General features: G+C 34.7%; 1 protein-coding gene across 1 annotated transcript in view; it reads left to right on the top strand.

Annotated features, from left to right (window-relative positions):
* BRINP3 (BMP/retinoic acid inducible neural specific 3) overlaps window positions 1-24,354 on the top strand; it is a 415,997-nt gene that overhangs the window by 316,893 nt on the left and 74,750 nt on the right. The window contains exon 7 of the mRNA XM_060011102.1: window positions 8,110-8,332. Coding sequence (XP_059867085.1) covers window positions 8,110-8,332 — 223 coding nt within the window. The remainder of the gene's footprint in view (window positions 1-8,109; window positions 8,333-24,354) is intronic.

Genomic DNA, 24,354 nt, shown 5'->3' with positions numbered 1-24,354 from the left:
AATTATTCAGGACCAGGGACAGCATTCTTCTCGCTCATGAAAACTCAAGTCAGGCCTTTGTTGCAGACTTAACTTTTTTTTCTATTATACAAATTAAATAGGACCTCACAGCACTGGTTCCACATTTAAATCCCGAGGGACCATGACCTGATTAGCAAACTCTAAAATTCCTACAGGTTAGACCTTTTCTGAGTAATACACGGGACCTATTACAGTACCCATGTCCACTGTGCCTCTGATTGTTAATAGCTGCTTCTAGGCTTCAGTCACAGAGGGGTAATTGTATCCTAATTAAAACCAGAGATCCCATCTGATTTCACACAGTAACTGGTGTTCCCATCCTACAGAATACAATGTTCATCAGAGATGCTGGCAGGTATTCTTTTTACCAATGCGTTTAATGTCCTTTCTCCAATAAAAATCAGCAAGTTCTTGAGAACCATTGGAAAATTGGAATATTTTCAGTAAACTCCCCTGGGGCATGATTGGTGATGAAAGTGGGACGTGATGAACATTGGCTTCCTAACGAAGGTCATTCCTTCGATTAAGATCATTACAGTGACTGAAAGCAGGACAGAGTTAGTCCATCAGGCAGGACAGAAGGGGCTATTTCGTGGGGACAAGTAAAGTAAGCATCAATGCTTTGGATTATTCTGAGTTCATCCCAGTCATCCCCCACATCTACCTTCCAGTTCCCAGGTTCCCACCTCTTCCCAGTGTTCTTTCTAACTTTAACAGATCTGGCAGGAATTTAAATTCAATCTTGGGATAAAAGTTTGTTTTGAAGCCCTACAGCTGCAAGAGATAAAAGATCCCTTTAGCACAGTCCTTGAAAGTCTCCAGTACTCACCAGTACTCATTCTGTGCTTTGAGGGAAAAAAAAAAAGGTATAGGATTTTGAGCTCTTTAAGCAAGCTATCTCTATTTGTAGTAACCAAGTCACGCTCAGTCTTTGAATTTTTTATGCTCCTCATTCAGTTCTATGTAGGCACATAATCCCAAATGCCATTTCTACAACAAACTCTTCATTCTAGGTGAGCACAGGTGGTACTTCTGTTGTCAGACTTCCACCTTTAATACTGCATGGATTTAAAAAGCATTTTTTTTCCAACTAATCCAGAAAACCAAGCACATACTCTCCTTATTGTCCATGGAGACTCTTCCAAACCACTTCTCATACCAGTACCTCTATCACCCAGATTTTTTGCTGCAAGTAAGAAAAACAGGCTCTAGCTGACCCAACCTGATAAGGAATCTATTAAAGGATGTTGGGTAGCATATAGAATCATCAAGAAAGCTAGAGAAGCATACTCTTGTGCTACATAGTTGGGACCAAGTGAAAAATCTTGCAGAAGACTTATTTAGTGAGGTCACCATTGCTAAATGCAATGAACAGTGGATCGCTGTCGGGCTGCACCCCGCAGGCCTGAAAGGCTTGTACTTGCCTAGCTTCCAGACTGAAGAAAGAGCCCAGAGTCAGTGACAGAGACCTCAAGGGTTTAATGGATGGGGGAGCTTACACGTCTGAAGCAAGGTCCTGGAGTGATACTCCATCGTGTGCTGCAGGCACCAGGACAGGATAGAGTGGCCATCTTTGCTCCCATAGACAGGGGGAGGTTACCAGTTATAGGAGAATTGACATCAGGTTGGCTTATTGGTTGCCAAGGAAACCAGCAGAGGGTCATCCCCCTTTGATAAGCATAGTGGAGAGTTCTGATCTAAAGCTAGAACAATCACTAGCTGAAGCCTGGGGCAAGTACTTAGGAAGGTCAGTTATGTGAGTGGGATGTAGGTGAAGCAGGCACTGGTCAAGCAGGGGATGGACAGAGAGCAAGAGAACAGCCATCTTGAGTGGCCTGACCATACAATAGCACTACCATTACTGCTGTAACCACTATCTCCTTAGAGAATTGCTGTAGGCATCCTCTTTGTTATTGCATCAACAACTTAAGATCCAAACTCTGCGTGGGTACACCTGATTTCTATATCTTAGATGATGCATCCACTCTGTAGCTGCAAGGCCACTGGAAAAGTCAAGACCTGGGTCTTGCCTGTTCTGTAGTTAGGGTTAGTTAGTTATAGTTAGAGAGATAAGCTATAACTATAGAAATAACATAGTTAGTTATAATTATAGAGATAAAGCTCTGTTTGGGTAAGTTCTCAAACATTTGAAGAGGGGTTCATAAACAGGGCAATCCAATGAAGGACAGATTCATTGTCTTGCTGTATTGAAGTATTTTAATACAAAAATATGATGTATCTTTCAGAGAAAAAGAAAATGGTCAGGGAAAGCACAACTTATTTCTAGGCAGCTACTAAGGAATTAGGTTCAACTTCTGATTTATGCCCGCTTGAACCCCTTTGTAGCCTCAGAAAATTGGCCAGTTCACAAGCTATTAAACAGGCTTGCCGTTTACTTTATGCAGCATTATGGTATTTTGTCAGTTTCAACGTAAACTCTATACCCGTGGCTTATAGAACAGTTTGAATAGACTTGCATTGATACGTGACCACTCAAAGTCGTCTCAGTGATTTACTGTAGAAGTTGACAAAATTCTAAACTGGTACAAGTGATTCAAATAGTCCCTGAGAAATGTTTGGAGGAAATAAAATACTTTGTAAAAGTTAAAAATCAACCAGTTCTAGTCAGGATTATGGAATGGGTCAAAATTTGCCTGTTCATTGTACTCCGTCAAAGGTTAGATTGTCATTTCAGCCATTGGTAACTTCTGCCATTCAGGACACCCATTACCTAAATTTTCTCTGTCTTGACTTTTTTTCCCCATCAGCCCTTCTTCCTACGCACTTTTGCATTTGTTTCTCAGTTTTGTGTCTTAACCTACTTAAGGCTTGCATTTCTGGAGCATCAAGGTTCACAACTTATTTGCTAGGCAAATCTTTGTCCTTGAAAATCAGAGGAAGATAGAAGAATCCATACTATCTTCTAGGAAACTGTGATTCTCAAGAAACAAGAAACAGCTTTATTTGAAGGGATTCTGGTTGAGCAATAACTTTGAGGTCCGGTGGTAGGTAGTTTGATATTTATTTGTCAGCATTGGAGATAGTACTCCGTATAGGTATAAACCTACTGAAAGCTAAACAAACTGATAAACAAAAATCCATCCATAGAAACAGACTATATTTGCCATGTGTTCATGTATAGATAAGGCCTCGGTACTGCATTCAGTATAAGGAGATAATGTTTGCTTTTTTAACTTACAGATTACAGAAAATTTATGTTACTAGAATATGATATTAACGTGTATTATTTCAAAAAATCCTGTGTTTACAAACATAAGCAGGAGAGAGGAGTTTGAAGACACTAGACCAGTAGTATCACAAAATGAGAAACGATTATCCTTCCTGCTTAAAAACAAATGTTTGCATGGATTCTTCTTATATATTTGACACACATTTTTTTTTTTGCCTATTACATCCTTTCATTTAAAGATTGCTCTGTGTCCATGTTCTTTACATACTTTGCTATATACTGTACAATATTTTGTTATTGTAGTAAGAGTATTGCTATGCTTTCATAATACTTGAAATTATTATCCATATTGCATTGTCATTTCTACTGAAAAGATACTTTGAGCGTACCACTATGTTAATTGATACAGGAAAAAAAACATGGAATGTGAGCCAGTACACTTTTACTTTTATATTAGCAAGTCACTAAATAATAACATTTTATGTAAATGTATGAAACATAAGATATAAACATAGTGTACTGACAATTTAATAGTATTTTTTGGCTATGTTTTTTACTGATTCACAGTATTTATTTAAATTTTAGTAAAATAACACATTCATATGAAATAATAAATACCATAAAAGCACAAGTTTCCTCCCTGAGTCCTCCCTACCCATAGTCCTACTTTCTAATGGAAACAGCTTCTGTTTTGGATATTTTGGTGGATTTATAACTCAAGAAATTGTCTCTAAATAATACAAAAGTATCTGATTACTTTTATACACTTTTGAGGAAGTAATTTATGTGCTCCCAAAGCTCTAGAAAATTTAGAATGCTTTAGAACACCTTCGAAAATATATTCCAAAGCAGTTCTGATCAGAGGTTCTGAATATGTGAAAATGCATTATCAATACATTGGTCAATGCTTTTCATGCTCATCAATAAAGGCAGAAACACAAATCAGGCTCTATGTATTATGGCTGGTTCTTTTACACCCTGAAAATGTTCCATTCTCCACTCTCACCTATTTAATTCAACTGTGAAGCATGAGAATAAAGTGCATAAATATATAAATACATAAAATCAATATACAAATGCAGTAGCATTAATAAAATATTTTTGCTGACATTGAAGTCATGAAACTAGAAATCGTCAGCATTCTACATACATAACAGCTCCAGTAAAATTTACATGAAGGATTATTGGGGGGATTGAGTTAATATTTAAAGCACTTAAAATTGAGTTCCTACCAAAGTAAGAACTCATGTTAACAGAGAGAGAGAGCGAATTAGTTTCAAAATTAGCTAATTAGATATCAAATGTTAACTAGAGTTTGCATTAGAGAGGGGAAAAACACCAACAAACCTTGCTCAGCTATTTTAGAAAAAACCTCATTTTTAATGGAGGAATAGTTGTAATCTAGAGAATTAACACGGTGCCTGGCTAGTCTTCTATAATTTATTGGAAAGATGTCACCTACCCTAATTCTCTTCACCTCCACAGAATTCATTAATATCATACAACTACCTTCGTATTATTTTTTGCTTCACGTGAATTAGTTTTGCGAAGACGACTGACTGTAAATTCCTTCCAGCATACAGGATGTTTATTACCACTAGTATTATTGTTGTTGTTGTTTTGTTTCTCTATAGTCCTCAAAACTATGCTGAGCAGAAGTACTCAGTTCATACATACTTAGCAAACAGGGATTTCCAGATTAATCTCTCTCTAGTAATTCAGATATTGAATGTATTTCTCCGGGGCTATTTTTATATGACATTAATTTGTTTTCTTTTATAAATTTATCCCCCCCAAAAGTATGGCTAGTCATTGTTTACTTGCCATGTGAAAAGCAACAGCACTTTATCTCCTACATGGGTTTGGAAATTATTGTAAGGTAAAGTGTTATCTGGTGTCCCCTAATCATTATCTTTTCTCTTTGTAGTTACGTAAATCTCTAGATTTATATAATAATTCTAACGTATCATTCAAATTTTATTTTCATATTCTATAAATAAGAACTTTACTAATTGCCAAAAATAAAAGAAAAGATATCCACAGGAATATTTCTGGAGGTTCTATTGACTTCTAAGTAGAATGAATTTTAGATAAGATGTTATTATAACATTTAAAAATATTTAATATTATTTTTCATTAAAAAAATAAGATGAAAGGTTTATTCATATTCTCACTCATAGACTGAAACATCTGTATGTTTTGTACACAACAGGTGTCCAATAAATGTTTTGGGTGACTGTCAGTGGTGACTCTTAATGACTTCATAATGAAGTAATTATTCAAATGTCATGTTAAAACTGTTTCTTAGAAATTACATAGTGCCAGTTTTCAACGGACATACACTATTACATACACTTTGGTAAAATTAAATAAATTAACATATTCTTTAACGTGAATGAAATTTACTGATTTAGAAACTTTCATAATGCTACTATAACAAACAATGAAAATAACTAAAATATGCATACCCATGAAACAATAAAGGCTTATCAAAAGTGTTCAAGTAAAAGATGACAATGAAATGAATGATTAGTTTTCACAGTAGTGGCATCTGCTCTGTGAATAATCCAAGGAATGCTTTCCAGTTTCCATGCACGAACTCCTTTATTCAAAGGAGAGAGTTTCTCAAAAGAGACATATGGGACCAAACAAAATGTAGGGTACTGTGAAATTGGAATTTTAAAATGTATCTCTTATTTATACCCTGCTTACTTAAAAAAATGATTTGAAGCACATCAAATGGATATATTCTCAAAAATCTTTCCCCATAGATTTTGCAATAAAATGTCCTATTTTTTCCTTTTGTTTTTTTTTTTCCTTGTTCTTCTGGTAAAGTCTATACCTTTAATGTCCAAAAGATGCCAGAACTTTGTATTTATTTCCTCTAGAAAAAATATCAACCCCAAAATTCATGAATATAATTTTCTGTTAATTGTTTAAAAGTTGCATTTTCCATCACTGATGAAATAGTTTGGATTTGATTATTGAAATAGTCCTGATTTATAAAACTATAAATTAGTTGCTTTAAATATGTATATGTATCAGTGTAGTTTATCTTTTCCCATGTTAACGGCATATTTTTTAAAATGTGGATGATAATTTGGAGGTTTTGAAACACTGCAATTGAGCCATTCTCTACTAATAAGGAATCGGTATTAACATACCTTGTCCAAGTTCAGTTAAACACTAATGCCTGTAACTGGCTATTTGAAAACAACTGTTTTTGAATTGGATATTTAAAACTAACAGTCATTTAAAACAACAGTAACACCATAGAATTTAAAAATAAAATGAGATTATTATTATCCAAAACTTTCTATCTCATTTACAAAGGAGGAAATTAAGGCACAGAAAGACTGAGGTTTAATGCATGCAATATAACACTTTTATGGGTAGAATAGTAATTAAAATGTGGTTTGTATCACTTACTAAATAAAACATCTTCAGCCACTGAAAACATTTTCCAAATCTTGTCCTGTGCTGGAGTATAGATGCTGAGGAAACCCAGCCACTCCAACATGGAACTGGGGGCAATGTGGTATGCTAAACACAATAAATCCTTTAAAGAAATACTAAAATAAATAAAAAGTTTATGTTTTGAGTCCATGATCATAATATTTAAGAAGAAAAGGAGAGATGGGGAGAAGGCTCTACTCTCTTTGTTTCTGTTTTTTTAAATATTTTTGTGGTAAAATGTATATAGCATAAAATTTGCCATTTTAAATGGACAATTTAGTGACATTAATTACACTCACAATGCTGTGCAACCATCACCACTGTCTCTTTTCCAAAAAGTTCTTATCACCCCAAACAGAAATTCTATAGCTATTATGCAAAAACTTCCCATCTGCTCTTCCCCCATCCCCTGGTAAATTCTAATCTATTTTCTGTCTCAATGAACTTGAACATTCTAAATATTTTATATAAGTGGAATCATACAATACTTGTCCTTTGTTCTCAGGCTTATTTCACTTTTAGCATGATATTTTGAAGGTTCATCCATGTTGTAGCATGCATCAGAACTTCATTTTTATGGCTCAGTAATATTCTATTTTAGGTATATACCACACTTGGTAGAGCCATTCATCTATTGATGAATAGTTGGGTTGTTTCTATCTTTTGGCTCTTCTGTGTTGAGATAATTAATAGACCTTTCAGATGATTATTTTATTGTAGTGTCAACTTTTGTTCCTACTGTTAGTTACTTAGACATTTGAAAAGAAAATAATTTAGACATAATAATTATTGACACACACAAAAAGCCAATACTGGAGCTTTAAATTCTTTTTTATTTTTTTCTCTTAATTATACAGTTAGGTTTTAAACTGTTGTTTTAACAAATTGAAATGTGGTCAGTTACTAAGGGAACAACCAGAGTACATCATTGAATATTATATTTTACACTATAAAAGTTTCCTCTTTTTCCTTAAACAATATAATAACTTAGTAATGATAATATATATATATACTGATTTAATGAAATTTTCTGAGAATATTTATTTAACGAACAATACTTGGAACAAATTATTAATACTGTTGCCAAAAAATGAAAGCTAGATTAATGACCACTACCTATGGGAAAAACTTCAGTATCATCAAATTCAAATACCATCGAAAGGAGAATGTGGAAAAATTAAGTTCACCTTAAACTTTCTGCCCCCATTATTTGCTGTAGCACGATTCTTTTAATTATCTTTTTCTGTGAATGTTCTTTCTTGAGGGGAACAAAAAAAGACAACAATCCTAAAGCATAAAAAAATTTCCTTCTTGCCATTAATTTGCTACACAGAAAATAATAGATTGTATTCTTTTTTAACATTAACATACTAAATGTGTTTTGGGGAAAAGGGAAAATAATTATTTTATTATTAAAGTGTTGAATTTTGACATTTTTTCAGATGAATTCAAGTTCTTTATGAAAAGGCTACCCATGAATTATTTCCTCAACACATCTACCATAATGCATTTGTGGACAATGGACTCTAATTTTCAGCGCCGCTATGAACAACTGGAGAACAGCATGAAGCAACTTTTCCTAAAGGCACAGAAAATTGTACACAAGCTCTTTAGCCTTAGCAAGAGATGTCATAAACAACCCCTCATCAGCTTGCCAAGACAAAGGTAAGACATGTAACAATGTAGACAACTGAGGACAGCTCTATTGATTTTCTGAATGTAGATGTAGTAATATATATAACGCAATGTTATTTATATTATTAGAGATAATCAGAAAACAACATGTAGTCTTAAGTCTCATAATAATTAATTGTAGTTATTTTCCAAAGTAATAGTACAATGAGAGCACATACACTATTTTCTTTTTTTTAACTTTTCTTTTACTATCTGAATCAATAAATTTTTCTAACTTGTTGCGCATGGTAGTCAACTGATAATTGTATCACAGTGAATATAAAAACACAAAGACTTACAGTTACATTGTAAGCCTAGGAACTAAGCAGGAATAAAAAGTGAAATTTCTTAAGATTTTCAAATAAAAGAATTTTAATTTTTAAATTCTTTAAAAGAATTTTAATTTTTTCTTTGTGTTTTCTTTGTGTTCAGAAAACCATAAAACTCATTCTACATGACTCTATGAAAATTGATGGGAAAGTTTCAAACAATTTTTATGAATGTTGACAGACTATTAAAATATTTGTGCCTGAACTGATCTAGGGAAGCACGAGTTTTAGATTTGCTAGTTTAAGATGTGTTGACCAGTCAGTACAATAAAAATTTGCATGTATTTAGTAGAAGTCAGGTTGAAAATACATAAAATGAAAAGCTAAGGACAAATTTAGGACAAAATCATAAGAAAGTATGCATTTGTACCAGTATCTCTATTATAAAATACTTGAAGTTTGACCTGATGCTTAAATCATTAAGAAATCTGTAATTACAGATTTCTTTCACAAAAAAAACCCAAACAACTGAGTCTACACATTTTTAAAATTCGATTTCAAAATAAATTATTGGAATTTTTTTACAAGTCATTGCATTTTAGCATATTCAAATTTATGCAACCATCACCACAATCTAAGCTGAGAACATTGCCACTGTCCCCAAAAAACCTCAGTCTGTCCCCATACTCCACACTCATCCCTGCTATTTGTCTCTATAGATTTGTCTAATCTACTAACTGTCCTCATAGATTTGCCTATTTTGGACATTTCATACCATATGTGGTCTTTCGTTACTGGCTTCCTTCACTTAGCATAGTGCTTTCTGGTTCACCTATGTTGTAGCATGTATCAGTAGTATGTGTATATCACATTTTACTTATCAGTTAATCGTTTGATGGACACAGGTTGTTTCCACTTTTTGGCTAATATAAATAATGTGCTGTCAACATTCATGTGCTTTTTTTTAAATGTGGACATACGTTTTCAATTTTCTTGGATATGTATCTATGAGCAGAATTGACTATTCAGAAGATAATTCTATATTTAACATTTTGAGGACCTGCCAAAGTGTTTTCCAAAATGGCCGTACTATTTTATATTTCCACCAACCATGAGTGACAGCTCCCATGACTCCATATTCTCACCAACACTGTTTTCTTTTTTTTCGCGGTACGCGGGCCTCTCACTGCTGTGGCCTCTCCCGCTGCGGAGCACAGGCTCCGGACACCCAGGCTCAGTGGCCATGGCTCACGGGCCCAGCCGCTCCGCGGCATGTGGGATTTTCCCGGACTGGGGCACGAACCCGTGTCCCCTGCATTGGCAGGCGAACTCTCAACCACTGTGCCACCAGGGAAACCCACCAACAGTTTTTATTATCTGATCTTTTGATTATAGTCATCCAAGTGGATGTGAAGTGGCATCTTCCTGTGATTTTAATTTATATCTCTCCAGCGACTAAAGATGTTAAACATCTTTTCATGTGTTTATTGCCCATTGTGTATATTCTTTGGAGAGATATCTATTTGAATTTTCTTCACTCATTTTTTGTTTGTTTTTTATTTGCATTAAGTTGTAAGTTATGTATTTTGATGCCAGTTCCTTATCAGTAGTATGATATATAAATATCTCCTTCCAGTCTTTTCACTTTCTTATCCATCTCTTCTCCCCACCTGTCTGTTTGTCTGGTCAGTCTAGCCCAAAAGTTTGTCAATTTTGTTTCTTTTCAAAACATTAACTTTTAGTTTTCTTTATATTCTCTATTATTTTTCTCCTTTTTATTTGATTTTTCCACTGTGATTATTATTATTTCTTTTCTTCTATTTGCTTTGTGTGTACTGTAATTTTCTTTTTCTAGTTTCATAGAGAGAAAAGGTGGGTTATGGACTTGAGAACTTTCTTTTTTTTTTTTAATATAGGCTTTCACTGCTATAAATTTCTCTGCAAGCACTGGTATTAAGATTTGTTATTTTATGCATCCTGTAAGTTTTCTTATTCCTTCCATGCATAGGATATTTTTTATATATCTGCCTGCATACTTCAAGGAAATATTCCTTAACAGAGAATTATGGCTGGAGAAAGACACTGTTACTTTATGCTCTGTGTGGGTTAAATAGAGTTTGTAAACCACTGAAATAGATGGTTCTACCCTCAAACGTAATGGTTCTACCCTCAAAATAGATGGTTCTACCCTCAAACCACTGAAATAGATGGTTCTACCCTCAAACGAAATACAATAGAATGGGATGGAAGCAAATTGATGAGTTTGCTTATAAACTTGTTGACTTTAAGTGTTCTTTCAATCACATTCAACTGGAGCTGGATATGTATGTCTGAAGCTCAGGGGAGATTTGAGAGAGTAAGATGGCAAACATCAGTGCACGTGAAACCATAAGATCTGAATGTAATACCGTGGGAAATATGTAGACAGAATCTGAGGATATGTTTAAGGAATGAGTGGAGAAATGGAAACTGAAACTGAAACAAATAGTGGGGTAAAATATATCAAAAGAGACATTAATTTCTATTAAAATAAAAATTAAATATTCAAATATGTCATTAGAGTGCAAGATTTTTAAGAAAAATATGAAATAATTCAAGTTGGATATTACAGAATGAATAAATAGGCAGCATAAAATAAAGATGCATTATTTGGAACAAAATTCAGTAAATGATAGAAATAAATATTTGTTTTCCAAAACTTTTGAACTAAATAAATCAAAGGTCGCCAAAGGGGCTTCCCTGGTGGCGCAGTGGTTGAGGGTCCGCTTGCCGATGCAGGGGACGCGGGTTCGTGCCCCGGTCCGGGAGGATCCCGCGTGCCGCGGGGCGGCTGGACCCGTGGGCCGTGGCCGCTGGGCCTGCGCGTCCGGAGCCTGTGCTCCGCAACGGGGGAGGCCGCAGCGGTAAGAGGCCCGCGTATCACAAAAAAAAAAAAAGATCGCCAAAGGCTTTTCTTGACTTTCTTTTTTAAATTTAGCTTAATTACTATGTTGGTTATTACTCATCACACACAGTAAAAAAAAATACAGACTTCTTGCTAGATGAAAGATTTTTATTGAATTTGGATTTTTTTCCCCAGAACGTTTACAGGAATGTGAGATTTTTGTTTCTGTTTTGCTTTTTATTTTTCCCATTTTAATAGAATAATATAAAATTACATTAGGACAACAAAAAGATATGTACTAGAGTTTGTTAGTAGAATACAGTGGAAAAGAGGCTGGAAATTTGTAGGGTGTGTTTTCAGAAAGTTTTGAAAGAGAAAGTGGGTAAGCAATATCAGTGACTCACTTCTAGCAGAAATTCTGGTTTTTTACCCTGTCTTTATAGAATTTTTTCAGCTATTCTCTTGAATTCATCTAACCCTAAGAACTGGTTTTCAATATCTGATATTTTAAAGTCTGGAAAAATAAACAAAAACAAACTAAAATGAAACCTGCAAAGTACGCCTCCATTAACATTGTTTCTTAACACTTCCTGTATAATGCGGGTCAGTTGAAGTTTTTCTTTATAATGTACAGTGTAATTCTTTCTTTCTGGTAAAGCGTGTGGCCCTCTATCCAAATAGCAAGTCTGCACTGCTACCACTATCCCTCTCATGAATTCGCGTGACATCAAAATCCTTTTTCTTACCGAAGTAAATTCCAAAGCCTGTGATAATCTTGTTTCTTTGAGGTAGTCAACTTTTGTTGCTATTCTAAAATTTTTGAGATAAGTAAAAATGACATATTCATTTCATTAGAGAAAAATATTTGTAACAATTATTGAGAAGTAATTAGGTAGTGTTCCTATAAAGTGCCTCAACTATACTATTTTGTGCTGTCATGTCTTATTCACAGAGCAGCCAAGGGTCCATAGAAATATTACATTTAAAGGTCTGTTGGTAAAGGCTTAACAACAAACTCTTTAGGGGAGAAAAACACCTGACTTATAGAATTTACTAGTTCTTGTAGTATAAATATTTCCACCATGGTCAATTTCAAGCTAGCAATGTGCTGTCACGCCACGTGGAGTTGGGCAGGTCTGCACAGTTGGTTCTCCTGAGGCAGTGCATGTGGCTGCAGTAAACCACTAAAAATTTATTAAAACATTTTAACAAAGTTATCTCTTCTTCCTTAACAATGGAAAGTGAGATAGGATGAAATCACTTCTCTAACGTCACAAAGAAGAATGAGTTTAGGTCTATTTCATTCTTTATCTGAGAGCTATGTCATGTACTTCTTATATATGCTCTATGACAGGAGTTAGAAATTGGCATATAGGCCAAATCCAGCCCTCACCAGTTTTTGTATCAGCCTGTGAGGCAAGGATGTTTTTTTATATTTTAAATTGTTGAAAAAAATCAAAAGGAGAATAATATTTTTGATTGATGAAGATGTATGGAATTCATATTAAAATGTGCATAAATGAAATAGCCATGCTTATATATTTACATATTGTCTGTGGCCACTTTCACACCCTAATGGCAGTTAGTTGCCACAGACAGCACGGTCCTGAAACGCTACAATATTTGTTACCTGGCTCCAACAGAAAAATTTTGTCAGCCTGTGCTCTAATATAATATATATTCTCTGTCTTTAAAAATGTTATCAAGTGTTTTAAAGGTATTTAACTTGTATATCGTTGAAATGTTTTATATTATAAATACACTTTATGTTAAAGAAAGAATATTATTACTTTAGTCTCCATCATATGGAAACCTTATACAACCAGACTGAATCCTGAGTCCCAAGTATTTGTGGAGTAATACTATCTTATTAATAATAACATATATAATTATATATATATATATAAATACATACACATGTGCATACATTATATTATATATTATATGCATACATTATATATAGATCTATACATTATATATAAACTTTAATATATAATATATATATCAATACATATATATGCACATGTATATGTACTTTAACATAACAACCATAGGAATAGTCTAAAACCCTATATATCAAAATGATTTTAGTTGAAGTGCCATTTCAAGCTGATCTCCAAATGCAGATTTGCATTATTTCATGGAGTCAGACAAATTTCCCATCTCTCTCCTCATGATCTCCTCCAATTCTAGTCCAATTCAAAATGATACTATGATCATGAACTAAGAGGAAGAACAAAGAAAATGAACACTTGAGGAGAAGGAGGTTGAAAGACTGAACAGTATCTGTGGGTAGGGGAGGATAAAGTCTGGGAATGCTGAAATAAACTATGGGAATATTTAACATGTTTGGGAAGGATTGCCCTGCCCACTGGAACTCTGAAAACATGAGACGCAGGCAGAATTTTAAGACATCTGAATGCTTAGTTATCTGCTAGAGCTCCTAGAGTCAACTCTCACATTCACAGACAGCAAGTGCTCAATACATATTTGATAAGTGCTCTGTGATATTTTTCTTAATACTTTAGTTCAACCTCTGAACACACACAGCAATGAATTATTACTTTATGTAAAATGTTTTCCACTCTACATAAATTGGATCATCTGTTACAATATGAATATCATGTTCTTTTTTTTTTTTTTTTTTTTTTTGCGGTACGCGGGTCTCTCACTGTTGTGGCCTCTCCCGTTGCGGAGCACAGGCTCCGGACGTGCAGGCTCAGCGGCCATGGCTCACGGGCTCAGCCGCTCCGCGGCATGTGGGATCTTCCCAGACCGGGGCACGAACCCGCGTCCCCTGCATCGGCAGGCGGACTCTTAACCACTGCGCCACCAGGGAAGCCCCATGTTCTATTTTGTTTCTCCATTAAGCAGGTGAATGCCGTCCCCCATTCCTTCAAATGGACCTGAGACAGTGTCTTTGTCTCTTCAGGCTGCTCTTCACAAAAAATGCCACAGACTGGGTGGCTCACAAACAACAGTTCACAATTCTGAAGATTCAAGTCCAAGATCTAGGTGCCATCGTGGTGGGGTTCTGGTGAAGAACACTAATCTCATTCAAGAGGGCTCCATCCTCATGACCTAAGCACCTCCCAAAGACCCCACCTCCTAATAGCATCATCTTTGGGGGTTAGGATTCCAATACATAAATTTTGGGGGGACACAGTATTCATATTGTAGCAGACAGGGTTGGTCTCTATTAGTAAGACCTTGAGATGTGAGGGTGAGAAGACTAGCCAGCCATTTCTTTTGTGCAGGCATCCTGTCCATGGTGGATGACAATGAAGCTGGCAGGTAGACCCAATATGAGACAGAGAATTCAGGTATCATTCAAACCTCTGCTTTCATTTGACTTCTAGATCCAGTGTACTTCTCGTTCTGAGGTTTTGTTATTCAACTTTTCCTTCTCTGACTCAGACATGACCCTTTTTGTCCCATATGCATCATCAAGCAGTTACCACTCTATTATGCATACAAGAAAAATAGATATTTTAACATTTTCATGGGGAGAAATCTTTGCGAATGATGTTTCCCAATATCTGACATACAGAAATGATGTATAAAAATCCTTTTAAATCATATTTTTCCCTTCGTTCTTTTTCATCCCTTTTCAGCCTATTTTCTTTCTTCCTGTCCTCCTTTGCTGAATATCCAAACATTTTCCCTCTTTATTGACCCTCATTCTCTTCAATATGTCCCCTCTTTACTGAAATCTTTCTATAAACTTTTTTATTTCAGATGATTTAGTGCTCCTGGAATCCCAATTTACAATTTCTCACTAATCTTCTGCAAAATAGTGCCTCTTCACCTTAAACTTTCCTTTTTAATACATTCAAACACATGAGATACTGCATCTGATTATCTTTCCAATAAATTAGTTAATTGGAGTTGGTTTCCTTCACTTGTAAAATCTAACATATAAATAGATATCAATCTAGATGATATGAAAAAGCTAATAAAAATCTGTTTCCATTTTGAATATGTCCTGGAAGCAGTAATAATGAAGTATGAACATGTGATTTTCCTGTGGTAATAAATATCCTCAACATGGCATAAAACTTACTTGAGACAGAGGAGGACTCTCAAAGTCTAGTACAGTAAATATGTTTGCTTTTTTCTTTGTTTTGATAGTTAATTTTATCGAAGTCTGTGTATTATTAGTGTAAATATAATCATCAAATTCACCATTATTACACAATGTTGAGAGAGGCAATTTGGGAGACTATTGGCCTGGGGATGCGAACAATGAAAAAGCATAAGTTGTTGCCAAGTCTTAATGTACATTATATAAACTAATAAAGAACTATAAATACATAACATTAGGGCTTCCCTGGTGGCGCAGTGGTTGAGAGTCTGCCTGCCGATGCAGGGGACACGGGTTCATGCCCCGGTCCGGGAAGATCCCACATGCCGCAGAGCCATGGCCGCTGAGCCTGCGCGTCCGGAGCCTGTGCTCCGCAACGGGAGAAGCCACAACAGTGAGAGGCCCGCGTACCGAAAAAAAAAAAAAAAATACATAACATTAAAAGCAACAATATAAGGTAAATATAGCTGTTAAACATTGGAAAAAATCACATTTTATTTGGTACATGAACAAAATCGAAATCTGTGAAGATAAATTATAACTTCCTAATTTATAAACAATAGAAATACAGAAATGAGAAGAATTTTAAGTCATTATCAGGATATTTTTAAGTAGTTTTGAGTATTCAAAAAAGTGACCAGGGTTTATAATTCTTATCTTGTATTTATAAAATATATAATCTCAGCAAACAAAAAATATTAATTTTTTTGTTTCTTTAATAATGAACAGAAATAAACTTTGGTTATATTATATGCAATATTACAGTATTTATTCCTAGAAAGAATGGACTAAACATGCTTTAAAGAGGCATTTATACATAAGAAGCATTTTTTAGGCTACTGCTAGCTTGAGCAAGAATAATGATAGGGTTATAGATACTATTCCCTTAACAAAAAAAAAGGAAAGTTTGGGGTGGAGGTGTATTTCAACTCTCCCATTTTAATAACCTTAAATTTCATTCTTTAAGAGTCACTCTACAAAGTGAGTTCAGTGTAGTTTTTTCCTGTTATTTTAGTGGCAAATCTTCTAGCTGAAATTCTCTATGATGACCTTGACCAGAAGTTATCAACTGTTTGGTCTCAGGACCTTTTCAAACACATAAAAATTATTAAGAAACCCAAAGAGCTTTTGTGTATGGAAGTTGTAAAGCTATATATGTATGTATGTACATGGAAGTCTATATTTACCATAGTAAAAATTAAAACTAAGAGCTTTTAAAATATGTACTTATTAATACAATTTAAAGAACAATAAGCAAGCTCATTACATATTAACATATAGGACATTTAAACTTTAATGATTTTTGCACATTTCCTTAATATTTGGCTTAAGCTAATTGAATTTGCATTGCTGTTTCTGCATGTAATCTGTTGCAAACTGTAGTTTTGTAGCTTCACACAGTTTTACTGGAGAAATGAGAATTGCAGTGCCCTTTTTGAATAATTGTGGATATTATTCTTAGATACTACACCAAAATTCAACAAGTGGGAGATTCTTATAAGTCAGTTGTAATACAGAATCTAAAACCCTGCAATGAACATATTAAAGTCTATTACATTAAATTATTTAGTCTGATTTGTACCTCAGATGGATCTTCTACCCATGCATAGAAAATCATGTGTTAGTCATTTGAAAAATACTGGTTCACTCAACTATGAAGATCTCCTAAATGTTGATGCATATCATTATATAATAACAAAAAAAACACCTCATTCCTTAATATCATCATTGGATTCATAAGAAAAGTCTTTATATATTGGGAAGCTGTTAGTCTCTTAGTGGCAGATACAAGTTTTCCAAATTTCTAATTTTCACTTGAAAGCTAGAATTTTAACATTGCCCTTAAATATATCAGTTTGTCATGAAGTGAGAGATTTATTTGTTTTCAGTTTTGATAACAGATCTGCCAAATATCCAAGTCTGAATAACCAGAGTTGGTCTGTCATCATACTCTCAAGTAAAAATAGTTGCCAGAAAAACATTGGTTACCTCAGGTTGCAACTGAGACAACTGCACGAGTGCTGTTGCTCAAGGCAACCACTGTAGTTCGGTGTGCAGCACAAGTGCACTATTCATGTGCCCATTTGGTTTTGACATGACTTGTACTGAAAATTGAGATATAATAAACTTGTTTTTACTGCCTCACCAGGAACATTTTAAAACCAAATATACTTTCTTTTTGTCCTACAAGCATGTAGCCAAAAAGAATATATATCTACTAGTACATTCATGATTTGTGCTAAGTTTCTTGCAGTAGCTTACCCACCATTGTTTTTGACACCATCAATGCAAAAGTCAACAGAATGCAAAAAAAAAATAACATCTTGGCATTTCTGCGCAAATACTTCTTTTCACTTTGTACACACCTTACAGGATCTTACTTTGCTTTCCCACTTCCCACTCACCCACACCAAAGGGCTAGTGGACCACTCTTTGAGAAAGCCACTCTAGGTCAATTTCAACTCCTTATAATGTTACTGAACCAAACTTGGATCTGCTCTCCAATATGCAGTAGAGCCAATCTACTGACACAGGGTAGTGGTGAAGGAAAGGGCAGCGTTTATTGCAGGGCCAATCAAGGAGAACAGGCGCTCGTGCTCAAAAGACCTGAACTTCCCAATGGCTTTCAGAGAAGAGGTTTTAAAGGCAGTGTGAGGGAGGGAGGGGGCTGCAGGGTGCGTGATCAGCTCGTGCACAATTCTATGCTTGGTTGGCATCAAAGTGAAGTTTCTAGCATCATCAACCTTCTGGTTTCAACCAGCCTAGAGTCTATGTTTCGCAGTCAGCAGTTTTCATCTCGTGGGGTTCTGCTTCCTATAAAAACAACTTAGGAATGTGTGTCAGGCCTTTATCTGTATCTTTCAGGGAACTGGGAGTTCAGTGATTCTGCTCTGTGGTGGATTTATAGTCTAGATTGTTACAAGTTTCCTGGCTCAACAGCTATTCCTTGTTTCTACATCTTCACATTTCCCAATCATTAACTTTTGAGCCAGCCTTTAGAGACTCAAGGGAGGCCTGGGAGACTAAAGCAAAAGCCTTTCACTTCAAAGGGTAGGGACACAGGAGCTTGTATATGGTTTTATAAGGACCTAATAGACCTAGAAGACAAATTGTGGGGCTATCATAGAGGTTACATCCCTTCTTCCTTTAATTCTCTTTCTTTCATAATGCAACCCCTGGTTTTAGCAAAGCACATGCTGTACCACCCCTCTCAGTTTCCCTTGAACCCAGGATGGATACCGAATGGATGTAAGTGGAAGGAATGCATGAAACTTCTGAATTGGATCCTTAAAAAAAGAAGAATGCATGCCATCTACACTCTCATCTTCTCCCTGGCTAAAATGCAAATGTGATGGCTAGAACTAAAAATTATGACGTGAAAAAACATATTAAGATATGTAAAGCCTGATCTCTTTGAAATTAGCATATCAGTCCTTGATTGTTTATGTTTGCACTCTTATTTGAGAGAGGATGAAATTGCAGTTTTTCTGAGCCAGTATTATTTGGCTTATGTTACTAGCCAAACTTGCATCCCAGCTAATGAAAGTACCTTACTGTATGGCCTCCAAAATCCTTTAATATTGCAGAATTTGTGATTTAATTAAAAATAGCACTTATATATTAATACAAGTGAATATGCTGAGAGTAATTTTATATGAAACTGTATGGAAAAGTCAACATATTAATTTTCCTTATATTTCTATATTACATAGTAATTTTTTATTATTTTTTGTGTTTCAACCACTCCAGTGACTCACAGGCATATGCTAGGTAATAATGAATCAGTAAATTTAAAAAGTTTAATATAATATTCAGATATCTTCAATGTGTTATTGAGAAATGTAAAAAATAGAGGAACTATAAAGTACCCAGCACATGGAAGGTGCTTAAATAATTATTATTTAATATTTACAAAGTAAAAAACATCATATTTTTAATCTACAGGTCAATTCTAATGTAGTGAATTTTCTGCAAAATGTGTTTTCATGTGTTTCATAGTCAAAATAAAATTTGTCATAAGGATAATGGCATAAATGCTGTAAGAAACACATTGTTCTTTGTACAGGATAACTCATATGTGACTGGATTCTTATTCAAGGGAGCCAGAGAGATGAATTCAAGGAGAGAAAAAAAAGAAAAAAAAAATAGTTGGTATGCTCCAATCTCCTGGGTACTGGGCCACTTCCAAACAAATTTCACAATAGGCAGATTTGTTCTTTCTATCATGCTATTTCCTTTCACCTAACTCTTGGAGTGACCTGTGTTTCAGTTCTCATGGCTCTAAAATGTCCTTATCTTGTAACTGTAATGTTTCTATTTGACCTTCAGCCCAGAGCTCATTTCATGATTTTTTGGTTTATTAGATCTTGCTAGATGTTAGTTGAAAATAATTCTTCTAAAGCAAATTCATACTTATGTATAAAAAGCTATTTGTGATTTTTTAAATCAATTATATACTAGTCATAGAAGTCTTCAGCCTTAGGCAGAGTAAAAAAATAATATTAAAACAAAATAAAAACCTGTGGGATTATTGTGTTGTGCTTGCCCTTCTTTTTTTTTTTTTTTCCTCTTGGATAAAAGATTATGTGGAGCAATCAGAGGGCTTGTCACCTTGAAATTTTGCCTAGAGAATGCTGTCTACAACCCACAGTCTATACAGGAAAGTGATCCAAATTCTTTTTAGACAGTTGCTTTCAATAATATTAACAGAATCAAAAGGCTCTGCTCCTTTTGGAAATTCTGTGGACTTACGTGTATGTGTTTATTTGTATGTGTGTGAGAATAGTGCAAAATGACAGGTCATCAGTTCATTATACGTTTTAAGTAAAAATCTTATAATGTTGTCTTATCCTTCTTTTAAATTTGTTTATTCTCTGACCTGAGGAAAAGAAAGCCAAAAGACAAGGGAAATAGTCTTGAGTATACAGATATTCCAAATAAGAGAGATTTGTTCCTTTTTGTTTTCATGTGGTTTACTGTGCAGATGTCATTTCAATACCTCCTACTCCATCTTCATGGCATTAAAACAGTCTTCCAAGAAAGATTGCATGTCACTCCCAAGTACTTTTCCCCCTGTAACTCAGTGGGGTTGCTGGCTTAAATAGTCAGATTTGAGAACAGTAACAATTTGGACGGCTCCAGAGAACTACCATGACACTTCAGTTAACTTTCTTGAAAGGAAAGTCCTATTCATAGAATCTTGGAAATAAAGTCCATAGTGTGCAAGATTAGGATGCCCATTTCCCAGGGCTATTTAGAGTGAGTACCACTTCGTTTAAACAATCAGAATCAGTTCCTTATTTGACATTGCCCACAGGTTCATGCCACAGAGGGTACTTGGAAGCCTCTGCTCTTGGAAGCCTTCATTTTCTCCTCACTAAGCAGCTGACGATAATCCTTCATTGTGTTCCACTAAAAACTTGCATTTTGTGAGATATTAATGTTTGTTTTCTAAAATAAATACATAACACATACTTTTTTTTAAAGAGCCATGGTCAAGCAAATTCGGAGACTGTAATTACTATAAATTTTGTTGGAAATCTACAATGTATATATGCATACAAGTGCTCTACAATGTCTTACAATTAGAAAAAAAAAGTAGATTTGTTTAAACATCGATTTTTCCAGAACAAACTTTTTGCTTCCTAGAATACCTGTTACCTTCTCGAAGTATACACTTGGAAAACACTGTGCCACCATTTTTAATCCAATATTTACAGCTTCTAGAATTGTCCGCAGTTATAATGCAATCACCTTGATAGCCATAAAATATTTGCAATTACCTTGAGCTGAAGATGATTTTAGAAGAGTTTTGTTTTCTTAGCTTCTTTTTTTTTTTTTTTTTTTTTTTTTTTTTTGGTGGTACGCGGGCCTCTCACTGTTGTGGCCTCTCCCGTTGCGGAGCACAGGCTCCGGATGCGCAGGCTCAGTGGCCATGGCTCACGGGCCCAGCCGCTCCACGGTATGTGGGATCTTCCCAGACCGGGGCACGAACCCGTGTCCCCTGCATCGGCAGGCGGACTCTCAACCACTGCGCCACCAGGGAAGCCCTTCTCAGCTTCTTAGATGATTTCTGAGTGCTAGGTACCAATGCTTGGCAAATAATTATTTTAATTACTTTCTCAGAAAGACTTGGAGGTTACACTACCTTATTTCTGTAACAGAATTACTTGATCTGGTACTACAAATTAAATGCTAATTTATTTACTAAAACACACATTTGTCACATTTCTTTTTTATAACCTTGAACTCTGTGATTTTCATCCCAATATTTTGCATGAGATGGAAGGTTACATTAAATAAAAACCTTCCTGTGATGATTAATTGGTACATGAAGTTACATCTCAGAGGAAAAAAAAATGTTATGGAGAACAAGGAAATAAACTGAATATTTGTTGACAGCATATTAACTATCAATTATTAACCATATCTGGACCACAAAGTGAGAATCAATACAGATTTAAGGACACTAATGTCTCTCCAAATCTTACACTGTTATTGACAATAAAATTCTTAGAAGAGATACACATTCAATTTTTTAAATATTTAAATCAGTGTTGAGGATCAGTCTCATTTCTACTTGAATCACTTCTAAACAATTTTACTTATTTTATGGAAGAAATGGGTATATGTTTACTTGCCAAAATAAATAGGAATCTGAACATCATCCACTACTGGGATGCTGTGGTGGCTTTATTATCTCAAATACGAAGCCCATCTTTTAAATCAGAATTATTATGTTATCCATGAAACTCTCCTCCTGAATATTCCCCCATTAAAATGTTGTAGCCAGAAGTAAACATAATGATGTAGGTGTGATCTGACTAACTTAGAGTAGAATAGAATTTCCGAACGTCTTATTCTGCAAAAAATATAATAGTATATGCATAAGAGAGGAATAACACTCAGTTTTCTCATATTATATGAAAGTTGGTTTTTATACAAATAATATTGGAGGCTTCAATGTGTGTAGATAAAATAGGTTATGTCAAAACTGTCACTCGTAAATGTATCAATAAGATAGTATTTGTCCTAAATTCTTTCCCATTAATTTGGTAACACCTTGTAGAGGCAGTGTGCAATCTTTAAACTTATAAACTTCATGCTGAGGACAAAAAACCAAACCAAAACAAAACAAAAATCAAATAGCTTTCCTTTCATCATTATTTTGTTCCATGTATTCCTCACATGTATATGTATGTATCTGTGTTTATGTATACACACACAGGTATGCATATATATAGCAAGTAATTGTAATGGTATATAACCAAAACCCGGAGTTCCTTTCCTTGAGCATTAAAGTAAGGTAATATTTTCTAAAAGCAAATGGCTTTATGAATCAAGGATGGGAAAACTAAATATTACAAAGCTATATTACCAGCTTAAATCCCTTACACTGGAAAAGAAAACAAAAAATAAATAAACAAAAACTTTGAATCACTTCATTTGAGCAACCTCAAAAATCAATGCCAGTTAAAATCAAAATCCCCTATCTCACAATTCAGATGCACTTCAGACAGCAACAAATAGAACAACACAAAAGAACGCTGATGTGACAAAAGAACACAGGAGAAAATGAAGATCAGTTTGTTGTGGTTGTTCTGTTAAACCCAGCAGGAAGACTTCATGTAGGTTTCTAAAAGGAAACAAAAAAGATCAAGTCCGAGGTATTATCTTTTATTGAGCTGAAGTAAAATTAGTTCATATAAGCTGTAAACAAATCTAAAAGCAAAATAGTAAGAATATAAAAGAAAGCTTACCAATTTTAATATATACATATACACATATATATATATATATATCCTCATATTATGCTAAACACACACACACATACAAGTTGACAGTGTATTAAAAGCATAAGGAGGAAAATACATGACTATGAGCTAAATACATGACTTTTGTTTCATAACCTCATCAAAATTCCTATTGAAATGAACAGAATATCACTACTTGAAGTTATGGAATCATTCAATTAATATGGAGAGATTTTTGAAAGATATACTGCAAGAAACAAATAGGAATGAGGTTAAAGCTGATCAATTCACAATATACCACATCCAAGTGAAAGAGTGACCTAAGTAGCAAACAAAGGAGACATAGCCTTTATTGCAGGGCCACAGAAATAGCGTGATAAAGGGTGATGATTCCAGGGTTGACTTGCTATTGAGAGCTGTCATAATTAGCTAACATGTATTAAACACAGATTCCTCGTCAAACTCTTTTAAGTGCTTTACCTGTTTTTGCTCATTTAATACAATGTTACAAGGTAGTTAATGTTATTACCCTAAAATTACAATTGAGTAAAACTGAAGTTTAGATAATCTAAACAATTTGCCTAAGATTGCTCAACTGGTATCAAAAAGATTACTCAACTAGTGATGGCAGAGTTAGGATCCAAACTCAGGCACTTTGGCTACAGAGCTTGGGTTCTTAATACCACCGCCATGGTATTTGGTGCTTCCCAAATTTGCCATGTTTGTTAAAAGAAGGTTCCCAGTTCCTGCTCATCCCTCATTGCTAAGGAATTTGAGAGGATATTAAAAACGTGCAGAAGCATAAAGTCATGAAATGGAATCCTCAGAAAATAAGAAAGGTTTTGAAGGATTAAAAAAATATGATCATTAAATTGAAGACTAAAACAAAGGCAGCGAACTGTTAGAGAAAACTGAATTGCTTTATTAGAAGAAAATCTTAAGAAACTAATCCATAACAGCAAATAAAGAATGGAGAGATGTAATTTATGGAGGAAAAGAGAAAAGTACATGAAGAGCATGGA

The sequence above is a fragment of the Delphinus delphis genome, chromosome 1 (assembly GCF_949987515.2).
Source record: "Delphinus delphis chromosome 1, mDelDel1.2, whole genome shotgun sequence".
Lineage (NCBI taxonomy): Eukaryota > Metazoa > Chordata > Mammalia > Artiodactyla > Delphinidae > Delphinus > Delphinus delphis.
The sequence above is the reverse complement of the archived record's forward strand: the minus strand, read 5'-3'. Positions and strand labels throughout refer to the sequence as shown.